Here is a 19,274-nt window from a genome sequence, read left to right on the forward strand (position 1 = left end):
AAAAGAAGTGGCAAATACTTCTTTGTAATTAAGGTAGAGGAGGGGAGCCAGAGAGAACAAAGGTTGTATGGAATGAGAGACATGACCCGGCAGATAATGCCATGGTGGGGTTTGGAGTCAGACGAACATTATTTGGAATTGGAGTTCTACCACTTACTAAGTGTATAAACATGGACAAATTAGAGCTTCTCTGAGGTTTAAAATTCTCGTATGTAAAATAAGGATAATAACATGTATACTAGAGCAATGCTTTGAAGATTTAATGAGACAATATATTCAAAGCACTTAGCAGATAGTAGATACCTAGATACTGCCATTCTTTCTTTCTTTCGTTTTCTTTTTTTACTGTGGGAAACCATAAACTAGGTATCGAGAAGATTGTAGCGGCTTCTTAAAAGCAATTTTGGCTGAAAGAGTAATTGTGAGGGATAGGGGAGCCAAGGGATTCACTGAACTTAATATCTGCTGAGCCCAGGCCAGACGCATAAGCAATAGGCAGGATATCTGTAAAGGCAGAACACCTTAGAAATGTCTGTCAACAATCGCTGCTCCAAGTACAGAAGAAAAAGTAGCTTTTGTGGAGTCAAACTTAAAGAGCAGAGCTCCTAGAAATATATAAGGGACTGGCTTCTATAGGTTAATTTAGCAACTCTAGGGTTTCCCAATCCAAACTGTTGGTCAGAATATTTGATCTTATCATCCTTATTTTGTTTGTTTGATTGCTTTTTTATTTTTAATTAAAAACAAAATTGTATTTTAAGTAGGGCCACACCCAATGTGGGGCTTGAATTCACAGCCCTGAGATCAAGTGGCTTGCTCTATCCACTGAGACAGCCAGGTACCTCTCTGATCTTATCATCCTGATAACATCATTCACACCTACCTGAAAAACAGTTCTGAGTAAAACCCTCCCATGAGCCAAAAGGTAAATCCTGAGGCATACAGGTTTCTGTTGAATACATCACCTACCTAATAGAACCACTGAATAGTATTGGATCCTGCAAAATGATTGAAAGTCTAGAACGTAGTGTGTGCAGTGGTAGTTTTGAAATGTCTATCCCATCAATGACAATCTTTCCTGTTAAAGAGAAACAAAAATTATAAGCACGTAGGAAAATCAAAAGAAAAACAATATTATTTACAAATTGAAAGTACTTGCCGGGTTCAGGGTTGAAACTCAGAAGATAAAGCTTTCCATTTAAGTATTAAAAACATCATTATGCATCTCTAAGAAAAATATACATTTTGGTGATATTTTATCTTATGTATTTTCCCTTAAAGAGATTCTCAGTTTCTATTCAATTTCTGTGGTTCATACAAACCAAAAGTACTTTTTCTCCTTAATGGGTCTTCTTTCTTCTGATATTCCTTTACCCTCCTTCCCTGTTTATTTTCCTTCACAAGATATTCTATATACATTTACCTATCTGTTTTAATTGTCTTTTTCTCCTAACCACAATGATAACTCCTTGAAGACAGTGATTTTTATCTAAATTATTTACTCTTGTATTGATTGAACAGAACATTGCTTTGCAAATAAGAAAGGAAATTCTATGACATACAAATCAAATTTTAATGAATTTCTCCATACTGTGTTTAGACTTATCAGAGACTTGTGCAATCTTGATGTTTTTTCCTCAAACTGATAAGCTATTTTATCATATCACTTTGTGTAAAGACAGTATTGCCCTATGAAATGAGTGGCCAGGTGAAAAATGGCAGGTGGGAGTCTCTTTTCCAGCTAGATTTAGATTCAAGAAGAAGCAAAGTGATCAACTTAAACTTTCTTTTGGGAGTACCACATTATCTATAAAAATCTTAATAGCTTAATGCTAAATAAGAGAATCAGTCATTGAAAGTTCACATGGAGCCTAAAATCATGTTTCTGGATTCGTGAGGAAGGAAAAGGCTAATCTAATATGTACAGTTACAGCCACAGGTTTTTTGTTTTTGTTTTTTGAATGAAAAGTGTCAATCAATTGTCTTTGGATTATGTCATTGACTTACAATGCAAAGCCACTGAAAGTCCTCAAAGTACCTGTGTATTATTACTTGCCATGGAAGGGCAGGCTGCTAACCCAGTGGCTGATGCCTACTCTGCTTCTGAGTCTAAACCCTGAAGAGACTTCAATTCCTGTTCATCTGCGCTGTTCATAAACTGACCTCTTTATCTCACAAAGCTGTTGTGTAGATTACATTAAGTAATATAAACTGTCAAGTATAATAAAAATGTGAAGTACTATAATTGTCAGCATAATCATTTCAGATAATAATAGGAAGCACTTCCTTGAGCTCATGATCAAGCACATTGCTGGATCCCCTTTTATTCAAGATTGCTTATGTGCTGGGCTATTTATAGGCCACTTGATAGACTAAATAATGTGACATATTTTTTCTAAAGCAAAGATTAAATTATTTCCACGTATCATATTATTAGTAATTTTGTGGATGCATAAATATTTTTGTATGTTTTCAACATGTGCTTGGCAGTTTGCAGCTTTGCTGCCTCACAAAATGTTCAACATCATTAAACCATGTTACTAAGATGATAGTAAGAGTCATGCAGCAAAATTAATAATGTAGATTACTTATCTCCTTGCATTTTTTTCCTTTGATGGGAATGGATATATTTTTAGTTTCCCCTATTCCTTTCTCTTAAAATGCGACCTGAATCTACTGCTGTTCAAAATGGATGGTACTGTTTTCGTTTTACCAGTTTATTAGAATTCTTCAATAACAGTCTCTAGAGTTGAGTTCAAGGCTAATAATTTTATTAGCAATTCTATGTTCATTCTTTACTTCTAGAGTGTTTATCTGGGACACCTACCTCAAGCCATGGGTTGCAGGACACAAAGTCCTTATAAATATTCGCTTGTTATTTCTGCAGGATTAGGTAAGTTGATGTTGCATTTTTTTAAGGAAAATCACCACATAGTCATGAAAAAAAACTGAGTTAGTAACTCACCATCAAATATATCAACCATTCTGAAGAAAGCCAGAGATAATGATGATTTCCCACTGCCAGTTCGGCCACATATGCCCACCTAAAAAACCAAATGTCACCCAAAGAGAAGAGGACACAGAAAATGGGCAAAAGTAGTTTTAATTTAGACAAGATACCATGGTGAAACTGCATTTCCATTTAAATAGTTATAATAAATCATTATTCTTTTCCTAGGGTTCCTTTATGTATTATCATTAAGATGAAAACATAGAATCCTCACCAATCTTCAATGACTTCATTCTAGCTCTTTTTATGTGTATGTGGTTGTGTTGTTTTTCCTTTATGGCTTAATTTTTGTGTTTAGTGTATTGTTGGTCTAATAAGTAAGTATTCAACTTTATCTTAGAAGTGATGATATTATAACAAACAAGACTGATTCAATTTTTTTCTGCACATTTTCTCTTTTTAAAGTAACTAAAACAAACCATTTTGGGACTAGAGCTAGTACAAATGCAAAATTTCTCAAGGGGATGTCCAATATGGCTTTGAGCCAGAAGCCAAAAATTTGGAAAAACACATGTATTGTTGATTTCCCTGATCTTCGTGGGAGACTAATGAATGGCAATATAACTTAGAGAACATGTATTTTATCCTGATCCTATCTCCCCTCTCTTTTATGTAGATAATTTGATCTGTAAAGTACCAGGAGTGTTACATGAGCCCAGTGAGAATGTACTTGGCTGGATGTCTGAAGAGCTTAGGTAGTGATAAAATGGCTCCATCAAAGGTTTTGTATGAAACAAATGGCAATGAATTCCATACCTTTTGCCCAGGTTTGATGTAAGCCTTGACGTGTTTAAGAACAGGTTTCAGATTATTTTCGTATCTGACACACAGATCATGAATCTTGATCTCCCCTTCCTGTGGCCAATGTTCTGGAACTTGAGAAGGGTCTGGGGGGTGAGGGTGGAGTAGGGGAAGTCAGAGAGAGAGGAAGAGAGAGTGGAATGGAGGGAGGGAGAAAGGGACAGAGAGAGAGAGAAAAGGAAGGAGATAGTGACAGAAAGAAACATACGCATACTGATATACATTTATACATACAAACATATACTTTTTTGGTAAATTTAAAGTAATACTGAACCAAATGCTATGTCTTTTTAAAATTAAAATTACATTCAGAGTAAAGGCCTATTGATTAAGAACTTCCAAAATAGTTATTTTGTGTTTGTTTTGGAGCATGAACTATCATGTTTTTTCTGCATTCCATAACTTGATTCTCTTTAAGATAGTTATTCATTCCTTTGTTCAGTCAGTCAGTCATGAGACATCTGAGTACTTAAAATGTGAGAGGTATTGTGCAATGTGTTGGAAATATGGAGATGAAAGACACACCTCATGGTGCTCACTGTGTCCTGGGGGAAGCATACAAGTAAGTTGGTGTCTGCAACACTGCAAGGAGAGTCAGTGATGGAGGCCAACCCAAGGTGCTCTGGGAGCACAGATGGTGGTAACCTGAGAGTTCCGGGAGGGTTTCCAGAGGAGATGGTGGCTGAGATGAGTCTTACAAGGATAAGGGGTGGTGAAATTTGTTTCAAATATATATAAAGAGAAAAAAAGATAAAAAGGAAACCATAGAAAGAAACCATAGTATGTTGGTATGGCCAGAGTAAAAGGTGTGTAGATAGATGATGAGAGATGAGACTAGGGTAGGTGGGTAAGGATCGACTAATGAGGAGTCTAGTGATCTTAGCTTAACTTATCTGGGTTCTGTCCTTGAAGATCTGGATAGCTATTGAAGTATTTAGGCAGAAGAATGCATTTTAAGCATGAAATTAAGAAAGATCATTCCGTCTTCAGTATTGAATTTCCTGCCAATTTTATTCTAGCAAAGCTGAGAATCTCAGTGAGTAGTTTTAAGATCCAAGTTTCTTGACATCTAAGTTAAATTGATCTTGAGAAAGAAAACACAATAGTACATAGTTTAGGCTGGTAACTAATGTAATAAAGTCCAAATACTTTTTATAATTCTCTTTAAATATTACTAAGTAATATCTATTTGGATTCTGGTTGTATCCAAAACTTTTCAGGCCTAAGTAGTCATATTATTTCAGGTATACCTTATAAAGCAAAGTCAAGATGAGAAGGGATTCTCTGGATATTAAAGTGGAAAACAAAAGCAAAAAAGACAGTGTCTGACACACAACTATCATTTATATAAAATAAACACTTAAGTGAAACAAAATAATATTCAGAACAATACCCATGGTGCCTTCATAGTTCTCAGACTCCATAGTTAAGAAACTGTTCACTTTCTTCACTGCCCCCATTTGGACCTCCAGGTCAGCCAAGTTCCTCACAACCCAATTCAAATAATTGGTTATCTGTGTCAGGTGACAAAAAAGTTAACACGTTTAAAATAAAGTAGCAATCTTTGTAATCACTGGATATTTTAGGATAGGATGACTTGGACAGTTAGTGTACATCATGTGCTATGACTTATAAGTGCTGCAAGATATCAGAGACCAGGGAGGGTATCATGGGATAAAGCAGGCAAAGAAAGTGTCCACTCTTCTTCAAGTGTCCTCAAATGTCAGTGTTGTGTAAACTGTCCCCTGCTTCCCTGCACAAGTTGTATTACCTGTTTGTACTTCTCTCATTTATATTCATATTCATTTTAGTTTCTCAGAATGGGTTGTGAACGACTTAGGACAGGGACTTCACACCTCGGGAGTGCTATCACCATAGAGTTTGAGCAGTTTCTAAAAACTGACTCACAGTATAAGAACTGAATCCACACTGTCCTAAAATGCTGAGCTTGTGCCCCATCCTACCATTATTTGCAAGATGTCATTTCATTATGAATTTCAAACTGCTCCTCTAACATCCATGAATAAGAACTGACGATGACTATAGAAAGCACCTCCAACACTACATGAAAAGAGACATTTTCATCCATACCTACCGTAAGTGCATACAGAAGACCCAAGCCCACCAATCCAGAATTGGAAGACCCGCTGATGGATGCAATGGAAGCAGTGAGGACAATGCAAGCTCCCAAATAATCCTAAAAAGGAGCAAGTAAAAAAAAATGCTAAAAGATTTTCGTCGAGTTCTCAAACAAAAGGTACCAATCAATTTAGAGAGGTGGGTACTAAGACAGTACACATAAATTTCAGGGGAAGGTTACCTAAGATGTGGATGAATGACAACTCACAATATTAGGGCTGGAGTGGGAGTAATTCAGCACTCTCATTGCATCTGTGCAGAAATGGATTCATACAAGTTAACTTGCCGGAAATTAAGCTGCAGTTGGTGGCACCACCAGGATCAGACATAGGGTTTCTTTTTCTCCTCCCCCACCCTTGCTATAGCATTGTGTTGCCGGACAAGTAATTATTTCGAAACTTGATTTACTACCTTCAATTTCATGTGTGCTTATGTCAGGGTTGTGATCTAGCTCCCTTGTGCTATATAGTAAGGGCTTGGCAGAAATTTGCATCTGGTTAACTTTAGATTCTTGTCTAAACTGTTTGTCAAATATCTAGGCTTAGAGTTTGGGACATTAAGTCTCCAGATTCCATGTAAATAAGGATAAGGGTTTATATTTGTTCTTAAATGGGAAGTGTGGGCCTGTCTTAGAGCATCTGGATGAGCTATGACTCAATGGTAAACTCTTTTGTGAAATTTTTAAAAGTTCACTGAGGCCAGTCTTTATCTCAAATAAGAAACAGGGCACAACCATCCATTTTCAAACACCTTGTTCCTTCCATTTCCCAGCACTCTTAGTCATTGTTATGTCTTATCATTTGTAAAAGAAATCTTCCAAACTTTTCATGCTGATGAGTCACATGTTCCAGAAGCAGGTAGCATTTCAGGCATGAGCACTTCTACAGTTATTTTAAGTCTCATCTCACTTGTGACCTTTCAAGTTGAGATATGTCTCTGATCCCTCAAAAAAAAAAAAGCCAAATAACTAGATGCTAAGACATTAATGACAGCAAAAAAAAAAAAAAAAGACTTTAATGACAGTAATGGACTGCTTAACATGCTGGAGTAACAAGTGAAGTTACTCAAATCATCTCCCATGTGAGCTTTCCTAACTCTTTTTAAAACAGTTCCAAAGACCTAGTTCTTGAGGAGCAATCAGTAATCCCAGCCTTGAAATCAGAGATCTGGGCCCAGACCCTGACTTTGCCAATTACCAGACAAATAATTTAAACCCCTTTAAAACTCAGTTTCTGTGGAAAATAGAAATGATACCTAATTCAAAGACTTTGAAAGGACTAAAAAAGATTAAATGCCCGTTAGATTTCACCACCTCCATGTATCAGGATGTCTTTTTTCCTCTGGATGATTTTCAAACGTTTGAAGCAAGCTTAGAAGTTTATGTGCATCATAAAACATCAAAGGTTAAAAGAGGCACTAAAATTTAATTCCATAATGATTCCCATGATCTTTATAAAGAATAAAGAAAGAAATCATGCAGAGTTACTCTCTTGAGGCAGTAAATTCCAAAGAGGTAGTAAATGCTCCTTGGATTGCTTCTTCCAATGGGACCATGTGTTAACAACTTGTCACATCCCAATTAGACAGTTCTTCTTCATTTTCCCTTTAGTTGAAGCAACAACTACATGGATGCATAATCTAACCAGTCTGGGCCACTCTTACATCTTACAATTGCCAACATGCTCCCAAAATACTTCTAAAATATTTACAGCAATATGAATTTTTCCTTCCAGCCCTCTGTCTAAAGTTAGTACTTTTGAAGTTATGCTGTAAATTTGTAATTTCTATATTATCTTTTTAAAAAGGACTTATAAAAAGTTTCTGTGATAAGTACCAGAAAGCAAGTTAGTATCAGGGGATACTTTGAGCAAGGTCCTCCTTCTCAGTTTGATATAAATAAATACACCATTCAGCTTCTGAGAAATTTCTGTGGGTAATGTACACATTAAGGCTTTGAAACAAGGCACATTTTTATTAATTTCTATTCTCTACTTTCTCCCAGCTGGCCTTATTGGGAAGAAGAGCCTCATTCATTCATCTATTGATTTATTCATACATTCACTCATTTATTTTCAAGTCTTAAATTCCATTTAGTTAACATATAGTATAATATTAGTTTCGGGAATAGAATTTAGTCATTCATCACTTACATACAGCACCCAGTGCTCATTACAAGTGTCCTCCTTAATGCCCATCACCCATTTAACCCATCCCCCCAACCTTCTGTCCAGCCACCCTGTTTGTTCTTTATAGTTTACAGTCCGTTTTATGGTTTGCCTCTCTCTTTCCCCCACCCCTACCATATTCATCTGCTTCATTTCTGAAAATCCACATATGTGTGAAATCGTATATGGTATGTGTCTTTCTCTGATTGACTTAATTCAGTTAGCATGATACACTCTAGCTTCATCCATGTTGTTGCAAATGGCAAGATTTCATTCTTTTTTATGGCTGAGTAATATTCCATTATATATGTCTACTACAACTTCTTTATCCATTAATCAGTTGATGGAAATTTGGGCTTTTTCCATAGTTTGGCTCTTGTTGATAATGCTGCTAAAAACATCTGGATGCATTTGTCCCTTCGAATCAGTATTTTTGTATCTTTTAGGTAAATATCTAGCAGTATAATTGCTGGATCATAGGGTGGTTCTATTTTTAATTTTTTGAGGAACCTCCATATTGTTTCCCAGGATGGTTGCACCAGTTTGTATTGCCACCAGCAGTGTAAGGGGGCTCCCTTTTCTCCACATCTTCGCCAACATCTGTTGTTTCCTGTGTTGTTAATTTTAGCCATTCTGAAGGTATGAGATGGTATCTCGTGGTTTTGATTTGTATTTCCCTGATGATGAATTAAACTGAGCATCTTTTCATGTGTCTTTAGCCATCTGGATGTCTTCTTTGGAAAAGTGTCTATTCATGTTTTCTGCCCATGCCTTAACTGGATTATTTGGTTTTTAGGTGTTGAGTTCGATAAGTTCTTTATAGATTTTGGATACTAACCCTTTATCTTTCTGCTGTGCAGAAGCCTTTTATCTTAATGAGGTCCCAACATTCATGTTTGCTTTTGTTTCCCTTGCATCCCTAGACATATCTAGTAAGAAGTTGCTATGGCTGATGTCAAAGAGGTTGCTGCCTCTGTTCTCCTCAAGGATTTTGATAGTTTCCTGTCTTATATTTAGGTGTTTCATCCATTTTGAATATATTCTTGTGTGTGATGTAAGAAAGTGGTCCAGTTTCATTCTTCTGCGTGTTGCTGCCCAGTTTTTCCAATACCTTTGTGGAAGAGACTTTTTCCATTGGATATTTTTTCTTGCTTTGTCAAAGATGAGTTGACCATATAGTTGTGGGTCCATTTCTGGGTTTTCTATTCTGTTCCATTGATCTGTGTGTCTGTTTTTATACCAGTACCATACTGTCTTGATCACTACAGCTTTATCCAGAATTGTGATGCCTCCAGCTTTGCTTTTCTTTTTCAAAATTGCATACATTCTTTTAAAAATATAACAACAAAATAATCACTGAGTCTCAACAATGGAAATTAGACAGTAGCCCTAATATAAACATTATAAAGGAAATGCAAAACATTATGTACTCAATCGCTCTGTCTCCTTCTCTCTTTTTCTCTTTCTCTCACCCCTCTCCCCTTCCATTAAAATGACTATGGAATCGTTATACTTTATATTGGGGCTTAGATTCACTTGTTATAGAACTAAATGGTAAATGCAATTAGATGATTATTTAAATTATTTTCTATTACATTAAAATGGTAATTCTGGTAATAGATAGTTTACCCTGGCAATAAAGCCAGCAAGAGAAGTAAAAACAGATGAAGGAGGGAAAGGAAAAGGCTGATCAATAAGTTTGAGTTAATATATATTTTCTGGCTCTCTTTCATATGGCTAATGTTTTTAAAACTGCTTGTAAGGTTTCCAGTATGATAATTAGACACTATTATTTTAATTATGATCACAGTAAATAAAATATACCAAAATTTACTTATAAGAGATAATGTTTTTGGTTTTTTGGTTTTAAGAGATAATGTTTTTGACATCTCAGTGATAAGGCATAGCTTCTTAAAGTACATTTATAGCACATTTTCAGTGGATGAACCCATTTTCAAAATCTACAGTCCACTAAATTCGAATAGATAGGAGGGCTTAAAAGCCAGGATGTCTGTACCTATATCAAAGCTATATCAAAGTTATTTTATTTATTATAAAAATATTCTTTATCTTTTTTTTTTTTAGAAAGTACTATCCATGTTGTCTTCTGGTTAGACCAAACTAGATATTTTCAGTTCACTCCTAGATTATTTCCACTGCTCAAAGAAATTTTTTTGTAATGAATTTGGAATTTTTTGGAGGCATTTGATCAGAATTTTACCTTGATCTGCATAAGAAAGGAAGCTGCTTTGTGCACAATGTTTATAATGAGAACTCATAGCAAAAATACTAAATTCTATTAACTTCCCTTCAAATAGGACAAGAGTATAGGTGTGTGAAATTGGTGGATAATGTAAGAGTTTATGCTAGCTCCCTACTTTTTGTTTCTTTACCATTAAACTTAAGCAATGTAATGAATTACAAAGTGATTGTACAGTTATACCTTCTTTCCTTTCTTCGCAAATATGTGAACAACAAAATGGCTTCAAGGCAATTAATTAAGAAAGGAGAAGCAGCTGGTCTGAATAACTCACACAGGAGATCAAATACTTAGCACTTAGTGGTCACTAGGCAGCATTTATTCTACTGCTAAGTTCTTACACATACTAATCAATCAATTCACTGAATAAAAGCACCTGTGGTCAAAACGATACAATGGAATGACAAATTCAGTTTAGGAAATAGAAGCTACTGCTTATGTGAACTGCCAGTTCTCAAAGAGGTCCCCACCAGAGGACCTTTTATCTATCTAGTGATAAATTATAACTTCCATCGAGTTTGTGAATTCAACACTTCCCTCCAGAAGAGAAGCCTTTGATTTTCAAAGCTAAAAGAGAGGCCTCTTCTTGGATTTCCAGTGATTCAATGGCATCTATCTATCTTTTCTATAGTGAAAACTATAATTCTATAAAACAGACTTGCAAATAGTTAATAGAGATTCAATCTCTTTCCTTTTGTAGCCCTCAGAAGTACTGGTCTATGGCACCACTGAGTATCTGGGGGAATATATCAGGGCCTCCAAAGTATAAGATCAGTGCACACCTGTCTGTTGTGGAGTTATGAACACACAAAACAGCTCTGTGCTGCTTCATAAAACAGGCTCTCGTGCAAGCTCACCCTGAATACTATTTTCACTTCAGTCTGTTGATTCTAAAGACTTTCTTTTTGGCTTCCTGATGTGAATTTTCTTTTATCCTTTCACCACACAGCAAGACAAAGCCTTGGAAAGACAGCCTTTAGATAGAGTTACACAATTTTCGCAAGTGGAAACACCGGTGCCAAAGAACTGGAAGTGTTTAGTGCAGAGGGCTGAAGAGAAAACGCCATGTCGAACCAGAGAACATAAGCAGCATTCAAAGGTTAGGCTGTAGTGACACTCTGCACGTGATTGTGGCCCCCTCCACTTGGCACCCACAGGAAAAGTGCTCCCCTCTCTGCCAAAGCAACCTGGGTGGTCACGGTCTTGCTAGTTTTCCTCCAGCCAATTATTTTCTTTTAGACTCTTGTCCTTTTTCGATGTGAGTGTATGGTGACCTTTATCTTTTTTTGCTAATTCGGAAGGAGTATGAAATGAATATAGTGGTCAGGGCTACATCCTCCATAGGGAAAGCTGTTCACTCAGAGAAGGGGAATAACTTGTGATTGTCTTAACTCTCACTTAAGTTGATGAGGGAAAGAAATGAGAGCCATATATTTAAAATAAATTAGAGAATGGACAAAAATTGGATGGGGCTCATGGATCTTCCCGAATCCCACAAAAGGTGGTTTTCTCTGGTTTCCCTTCCTTTCTTCTTGAGATTTTCTGTCTAGGGAATCCAGTGACATTGCTTTTGAAAGCTCAAATTGAGAATGAAGAGAAAGGGAGGCAAAAATAGCCACAGAAGACCACGATAAATTTTCTCCCCTTTCTCTTCATTAAGGTGATGAGTGAATTAGAGTTGGTGAAATCCCTAGATCTGCATCAGGATCTCCCCTCACACAGGAGAGCAAACACTTGCTTCTTCTGATTCATGCCCAATGCCCCAACCTTCCTTGTACCACTTTAGTTGTGTTTCTGCTCTGAGAACTCCAAGAATATTTGCTATAAGCAAATATTTTTCTTAATTTGCTGAGTAATATGGCAAAGAATAGAGAAAGGAGGAGTTATGTCAATACTGTGGGTTAAGTAAGATCAAAGCAGATTCACTGCAACAAATAGAAGTTTTCATTACTTATTTTTTTAATGACTTACAAGAATATGTCCACAGCTGTCGGGGTCAGAGAACAGTTCACACCCTAGTCTCCAAGGTCCTATATCTCAACATTCATGTTTCTGACAAAAGGTCCATTTATTTCAAGCTGAAATTGTGTCTCCAGTGATGTGGACATGTCCACAGGAGGACAGTAGTAATGAGTTCTTTATATGTATACAATTCGGAGAAAGGTTATTTCCTAATAGGAGTTATCTAGTTAATTTATTCAATACTCCTACTGTAGCACATGTTCTTGGATTACAGCATTTATATTCAAATAAATATTCTGATATTTACATACTCTAAATAACATCCTGGTTCTAATGAACACTCTCAATGTACTCAGAGAAAAAAAACAGAAAGAGGGTGAATCTGACTAGTTTTAAGTTGGATCACTGAGGGCTGTCTAGAGGGGTGTGTGTGTGTGTGTGCGTGCACACCTATATAAACCTATATACACCTATATAAACTTATTGACACACACAATTAGGCAAAAGAGACAAATCATATACAAAAGACTGTGGAACTTGATTTCTGTCTGCAGATATGCCTGGAAGTTTGCAATGAATCAACAAGTTCCTTACAAAATTTACTTTTATCCATAAGAAATAGAAGCCAAAGATTCCTTATTTATTTTTGTATTGGTTTTTAAGGGAGAGCTCTGGTAATGAGATTAGACAGCAAATGTTGGAAGGATTATAATACACAGAAAACAAAGACAAGACATACTAACAAATGTATTATAAAGGAACAAAATAGATAGCAAAGTCTGCCCTTCCTGTTTCAAATACCAGTATTTTCTTTCAGTTTCTACAGTTGGAACTAGAATTCTTTTACATTCAGGTTGGTCTGCTGCCTTTTCACTTGGGGGTTAAAGTAACGGGCCATGAGTCAAACTGAACTAAGCCATTCTGAATCTGGCCACTCTTCCTCTCTAATTTTTCCTGACTTCCCCTTTTTTGGCAGTCTGAAGGCTCTAATATCTTGTCTTCTGGCTATGAGAGTAGAACATACGGTTTGCTTGAAGATTCTTGTTAAACACTTGTCCATTAACCTGACAGTAGGAAGTGCGAAAGAGCAGAAACAGGAGTCGAGTCACACATTCACCTCAAGTCCAAAGCAAACACACTTGCCCCTTAAAAAACATGCTTGATCTCCAAGTTAAGAAAATCAGATAACAAAGGTAACTACTGATATTTTCCCTTGTGGTTTGGGGACATTCTTTCATTAAGCTATTTCATGATTAATTCTGTTATTCAGATATGATTGGGTTTTTTTCTTCCTTAGAGAAAACAAATTTAAACAAACAAATAGAAGCTTAAAACGAGGAATTAGGGTCTGGATAGGATCTACAAATAAGGTCTTAGTCTGGTTATAAATCCTAAGCAATACTTCATCTGCTTTCATGCTATCTATATATAGGTAATTCAGGAGACATTTTGTCCTGCCCCCAGAGCTACCTGGAAGGAATTTCTTACCAACAACCAATCTAAAATTTGTAAAATATAATTGTCTTATGTCACTGAATAATTTCTATATTATTACCAATATAGTGGAAAAGAATCTCTAAACCAGCGGAAAATCATGACAACTAAAGCTCACAGGGGGCTCTAAGAATCTATATCAATTTGTATCCGTCTATCAACAACTCACGATTATAACCTAGCTTCCTTCATTTTAACCTCATCAAATTCCTTTCACTATCTGCCCTCTCTGGTCTGTTGAGTTTTGAAAGCCTGCATACAGTAGGGATGCTTAATTAGTAGACCCGATGTCCTTACAATAGTACAGATAAACTTACTTTTCCTTTTGACAAATGGACAGGTAATTATTTTTTAAAAAGTTTACAGACAACTCATCATTACCACAAAAATAGCTTATTTATAGTGCTGATTATGCAGACTAGTCTGCAAACTACATTTCCTTCCTTTTTGGAATTTGTATCTCATTCGTCTCCTGGTTCACACTCCAGCCGGTTGGCTTATGAACCACTTACCAGGGTAGGTGCTGTTTCCACTCATTTATTTATTCATCCATTCATTCAAAAGTCATCTGTCGAGTGCATTTGCTAATCAGTGAACTAGAGGACTTATATTATTATTTTTCATCGCAACACCCCCATATTCTTGTTTCTATTTTACAGATGGGAAACAGGACTCAAATAAATTAATTAACTTGCTAGATTCAAGTCTGTATGATGCCAAAGCATGTGCCTGTTCTCCTACTTCATAAAGGAAAGAAGAAGGCAACAGATGATTAATTGCAGTTTTTTATGTTTTGTGCTAACGTGATCCTCCACTGGCTTAAAACATAGAAAGTCACCATCTCTTCCAGGCTTGTCCTGCTCAATGAAGGAAAATGAGTACATCTGTTCACTTGTCAAATTTGCTTTTTTGAAAAAAAAAAAACCCTGAAGTTATACAAACATTTGCCATTCCATTAACTTATGTAATCTAGAGACTAAAGAACACAAAATGAATTTTTGCTTTTTGGGCTATTTGTCTTGCCATTAGCTAAAACATTATGACAAATTTCATCTGTAACATAAACAAACCTGAGCTATTTTAATGTCTGGAAAAGTGAAGTTAGTGCTGAATCTCAGCTCAAGACTAATTTTTACAACTGTCTCCCTCTTTGCATCAGCCCCCTTTTTTTGTTTGGTTTCCATTTCGAAATCATGAAATGAACGTACCGTTCTGACCTCTAGCCATCTGTTGGCTGCTGAGAGAAATAAGTAGGCAATGTTGTTTGTGTCTGTCAGTTCCAGCATACGTTGCTTAAATCTGGTTTCGTGCCTGTAGAAAACAAAATTATTATCATGCTAGCCACACAACAGGAGAAATAATAAGAAACAGTCACACTTACTACTACACTATTTACTCGACAGTGACAAACTGATGGGATGGAATGACTAGTAAATGGACTCCGACTTCAAAATAAAGGCCAGCTGCTACTGCTTTGCTGTATGCTTGCTGGAGAGGGTGTGGTTCGGTGTTTCCTCCTTTCTCAGACCTCCGCTATGAAAAAGAAGCTTTTGGATGACAAATTCCTATTAAAGATCATTTCATAAATTTCCACATAATTTTGTAGCCACAAAGACAAGGCATGGCCTATGTTGCAAGGGCCTTACAAAAACCAGAGTAAGTTGTACAGAAATGCAGTATGCCTACTTTTTATTGCATATTTTACTTTTCCCAATGACACAGAGTTGGGTGGGAGGTGCTGGATGAGGACCAGGAAAGACAGGAAACTATGCACGTGTAACAGGAAAATATATACTTTTAAATATCTACTGCTGCCCGGTGTTTCTGGGAACCAAAGAAGGAAACTGGGTGGCAAGAAGTGGAGGATGGAGGTCCTTGGAGATGGCAAATGTTCTTGCTAGATGTGGTATCTTACGCTCAAGATTCTAAAATATTTGTAAGGATGGCCATTGCATGGAAGGAACTCTTAGTCTATGGTACCTACAGGGTTTTATGACATATACAGTTTAGATATTGTTTCCTGACCAAATTAAGTTCATTCTTGGCAACCAATGCCATCAGACCAAATTCTGTGTAATCCATGTTATAAATGAAACTTCTAAGAAAAATCTTATCCATTTCAACATGTGAGCTACTCTCTCACAGAACTCATGATACATGGTGATAAATCTAAATAACAGAAATAGTCTCTTTTCATTTTCAATTATTTTTCCCTGAATAACCGAAACAATGGAAAGCTGGATAATATAATCAAAATAACTGGTTTGAAGGTTGGAGGAAATGCCAAATCAAAATGTGGTCTATCTACCCTCTGTTCTTATATGGACTGCTTGACTACATGTTGCATTTGTGAGGAATAGCCAAATTTCATTTGACAGCCCAGCAATGATTCCTGTTTGATAACAGATTTCCCAAAGTTTCCCCAAATCTGCAAATCAATTTGCAAAACTTTATATTAAACCATCACTATATCAAAGAATGAAAAAGTCCTGGATGGGGTGTTCCCTTGGCCCATGAAGCCATCTATACAGGCCAATATAAAGCAGATACTTGATATTTGTCCAATTGATCTGATCATTCCAATATGCCAAACCAGATAAATCAGATAACTGAGTCAAACAGCAACATCTGATCTACAGTAATCAAAGGATTTGGCAATCAGAGCCAAATAATTACCTCACTTTGAGTTATGAGTTTGCAGCCTTGATCTAAATGCCATGTACAGGGGGACCTGCCCTGAACAGCAACACATTTGAAGGGGACTGAGCAGTCAGAGAAACATGGCTACCTTGTCCTGTGATGACCCTTTTAGAGATGAATAGAGTGAATAATGAAAAGGTAGAATGGCTCACAGGATTATAGGATTTACTGAGATAGTGGATATGAATTGTAAAGAGATCTATCCATGTAAGGGCCAATCTTTCTGTGTGCAGTGTTATGTCGATTTTCATCCACTCATTCAGAAGCACTTAGGAAGCACCAACTCTAAATGAGACATTAGAATACCTACATGAACGAAACATAACCTCTCCCTCGAGGAGCCCATTCTTTAGTGAAGGAGGTAAACGTGGTATTAACAAACAAGGATGGCACAGCACAGAATCTAGTCATAATGACTCTGTGCACAAAATGTTACTTGAACATTAAGGAAGGGGGTGATTTGTATTGACCAGAGGGTCGGGATGGCAGGGAATGAGGTGAGGAACAGGGGGAGAAGGAGGATTAAGCAAAGTTTCAAAGAGCACTGTGGGGATGGTGCGAGTGAAGTTTTAAAGGATGAGCTGAATTCTTCAGGTGAACAAGGGAGGACAAACCACTGGAAGCAGTAGGAACAACATGAGCAAAGGAACAGAAATGAGAAAACTCATGTTCTGGGGCTCAAGACAGTGTTCTCTCTGTAGAGGACCGTGGTAGTGGAGAGATTGGAGGTGGGGCCCATTGGACCAAAGCCACTGGGCTACATTTGAGATAAACATCAAACACTTTATTCTGACAAAGTGCTTTGTCTGGGACTCTTCTTACTCCTCATTTAGTTTTGGGATATTGTTTCAGATACACTCTTAAAGAGTTTGTAAATGGAATTGGCAATGGTCTGAAGCAGCAGCGAGAGGGGAGGGGTGGAAATGCAGTGAACATTCTTTCTGTGTGTTTCTATTTGGCAAGAAACCTTCTGTTTTCCTAATGGAAACTTTGACACACTCAGTCTGTATCTTTTCATCCACATCCAGCTCATCTTCTGAACATTCTTAGACCTTTATTCTGTTGGACAAAAAAAAAAAAAAAAAAAAAAAGGAAAGGTCCCTGAAATCTCAGTCTAATTTAACTGTGATGCTTTCGTGGTAAACTACTTGAGGGAGTACACTGCTGTGTGTGAGTACACCATGATCCCTGAATGCAGGGGAGGAAAAGCAGCCTAATCAGTAAATAATAACTTTCCAAAAGAGCTGAAGACTCTGGGGATCCAGGGAGCCTGAAAGGAAGGAAGAAATGGAGGGAAAAGAACATGTTTGATTCTTGACCACAAGCACCAAATGTAAAGACTCTAGAATTTTATTCATGGCAGCAGGACTAGCCCCACATTTTGAAACTCCCTTTGGCTTAAAAATGCTGATACTTGTGGTATTTAATATTTACTTTAGAAAGGAACCCTGGAAGATGTAAATCTGGGTGATTATGATGCAGATACTTCTACCCAAAAGTTGTCTTTTGTTTCTTTCAATCATAATTCAAGCGTGAAGGTTTAACACGTAATATTTGGTTCTTTTTACAACTACCTAGACTTCTCCTCATGTAAAATTAGGAATAGTCATGCTAAATTCTGTCCTTGTGTCTAGTGACAAACGTAAATGAAAAGCCTAAACCTTGACTCTTGGTCAAGTTTCTCTCATTTTGAACTGTCATTTCCTTCATGACAATTTACCTGATTCTAGTCCTCTCTCTCTTAGAAAATAATCTCAACTTGTTCAGAGAGAAAACAGAGCAGGGGCTATTATATGTCGAACCCATCAGTATTCTGTTGTCCCATTGACCAGCTTGACTGAATCCAGTAACTTCTTGCCCCTCACTTGCCATACTATCTTGTTTTCTTTGTCGTTTTTATCTGGGATGGAAGTGGAAGGCCATGTCTTTTTCATCTTTAAATATCCACATCAAGAGTAGTACCTAGCATATATTCAATACTCAAATAAATAACTTGAAAGGACTTATTTGGTAAAAAATGTAATCTTTAATATGATGCACTTATGACTACCAGTGGTCATTGCTGGCTACAATGTCAATAAATAATTTTACCATCTCCAATAAGAGGCACTCTGATGGGAAAACACACCACTGCAGAAAATGTGAATGTTTCATGATGAAGTCTATGTAGACTTTATGTAGAAATTCTGTGATACACGTTGTGGATGGTTATATCTCTATATCTCTATATTCTACTTTTTTAAAGTTTATTTATTTATTTTGAGAAAGACAGAGAGAGAGAGAGAGAGAGAGAGAGAGAGAGAGTGAGTATGTGTGTCTGTGTGAGCGAAGGGAGGGGCAGAGAGAGAGGTAGAGAATCCCAAGTAGGTTCCACACCATCAGCACAGAGCCTGATGCGGGACTCAAACTCACGAACCATGAGATCACAACCTGAGCCAAAGTCAGACACTTAACCAACTGAGCCACCCAGGTGCCCCTCTATATTCTTTTTAATTCAAGTTTATATATGTAAAATAATATAAATATGTCTTAGGTTAGAAAAATCTCTAGTTGAAATCATTACATATTTGCATTTAGGGTTGCGAGAAGACATTAATACTTTAATATGTCAATTTCCAAGATTAAATGAAATATTCAGTGGTACCACCTTCTTTAGTGAGTTTACTTCAACAGGGTAAATAGGGCAGATAATTTTTTAAGTGTTAAGCAAACACTCTTGATCAAAAGCTTGGATTATCACTAT

The 19,274-nt window shown here is 36.7% G+C and overlaps 1 protein-coding gene across 5 annotated transcripts in view; it reads right to left on the reverse strand.

The window, feature by feature from the left end:
• ABCC9 (ATP binding cassette subfamily C member 9) overlaps positions 1–19,274 on the reverse strand; it is a 129,161-nt gene that overhangs the window by 11,489 nt on the left and 98,398 nt on the right. For all 5 annotated transcript variants that reach the window (XM_042991910.1, XM_042991911.1, XM_042991912.1 and 2 more), the window contains 6 exons: positions 15,040–15,142; positions 5,907–6,008; positions 5,205–5,325; positions 3,767–3,897; positions 2,966–3,044; positions 970–1,078 (listed from right to left, as the gene is read on the reverse strand). In XM_042991910.1, coding sequence (XP_042847844.1) covers positions 970–1,078; positions 2,966–3,044; positions 3,767–3,897; positions 5,205–5,325; positions 5,907–6,008; positions 15,040–15,142 — 645 coding nt within the window. The remainder of the gene's footprint in view (positions 1–969; positions 1,079–2,965; positions 3,045–3,766; positions 3,898–5,204; positions 5,326–5,906; positions 6,009–15,039; positions 15,143–19,274) is intronic.

The sequence above is a fragment of the Panthera tigris genome, chromosome B4 (assembly GCF_018350195.1).
Source record: "Panthera tigris isolate Pti1 chromosome B4, P.tigris_Pti1_mat1.1, whole genome shotgun sequence".
NCBI lineage: Eukaryota > Metazoa > Chordata > Mammalia > Carnivora > Felidae > Panthera > Panthera tigris.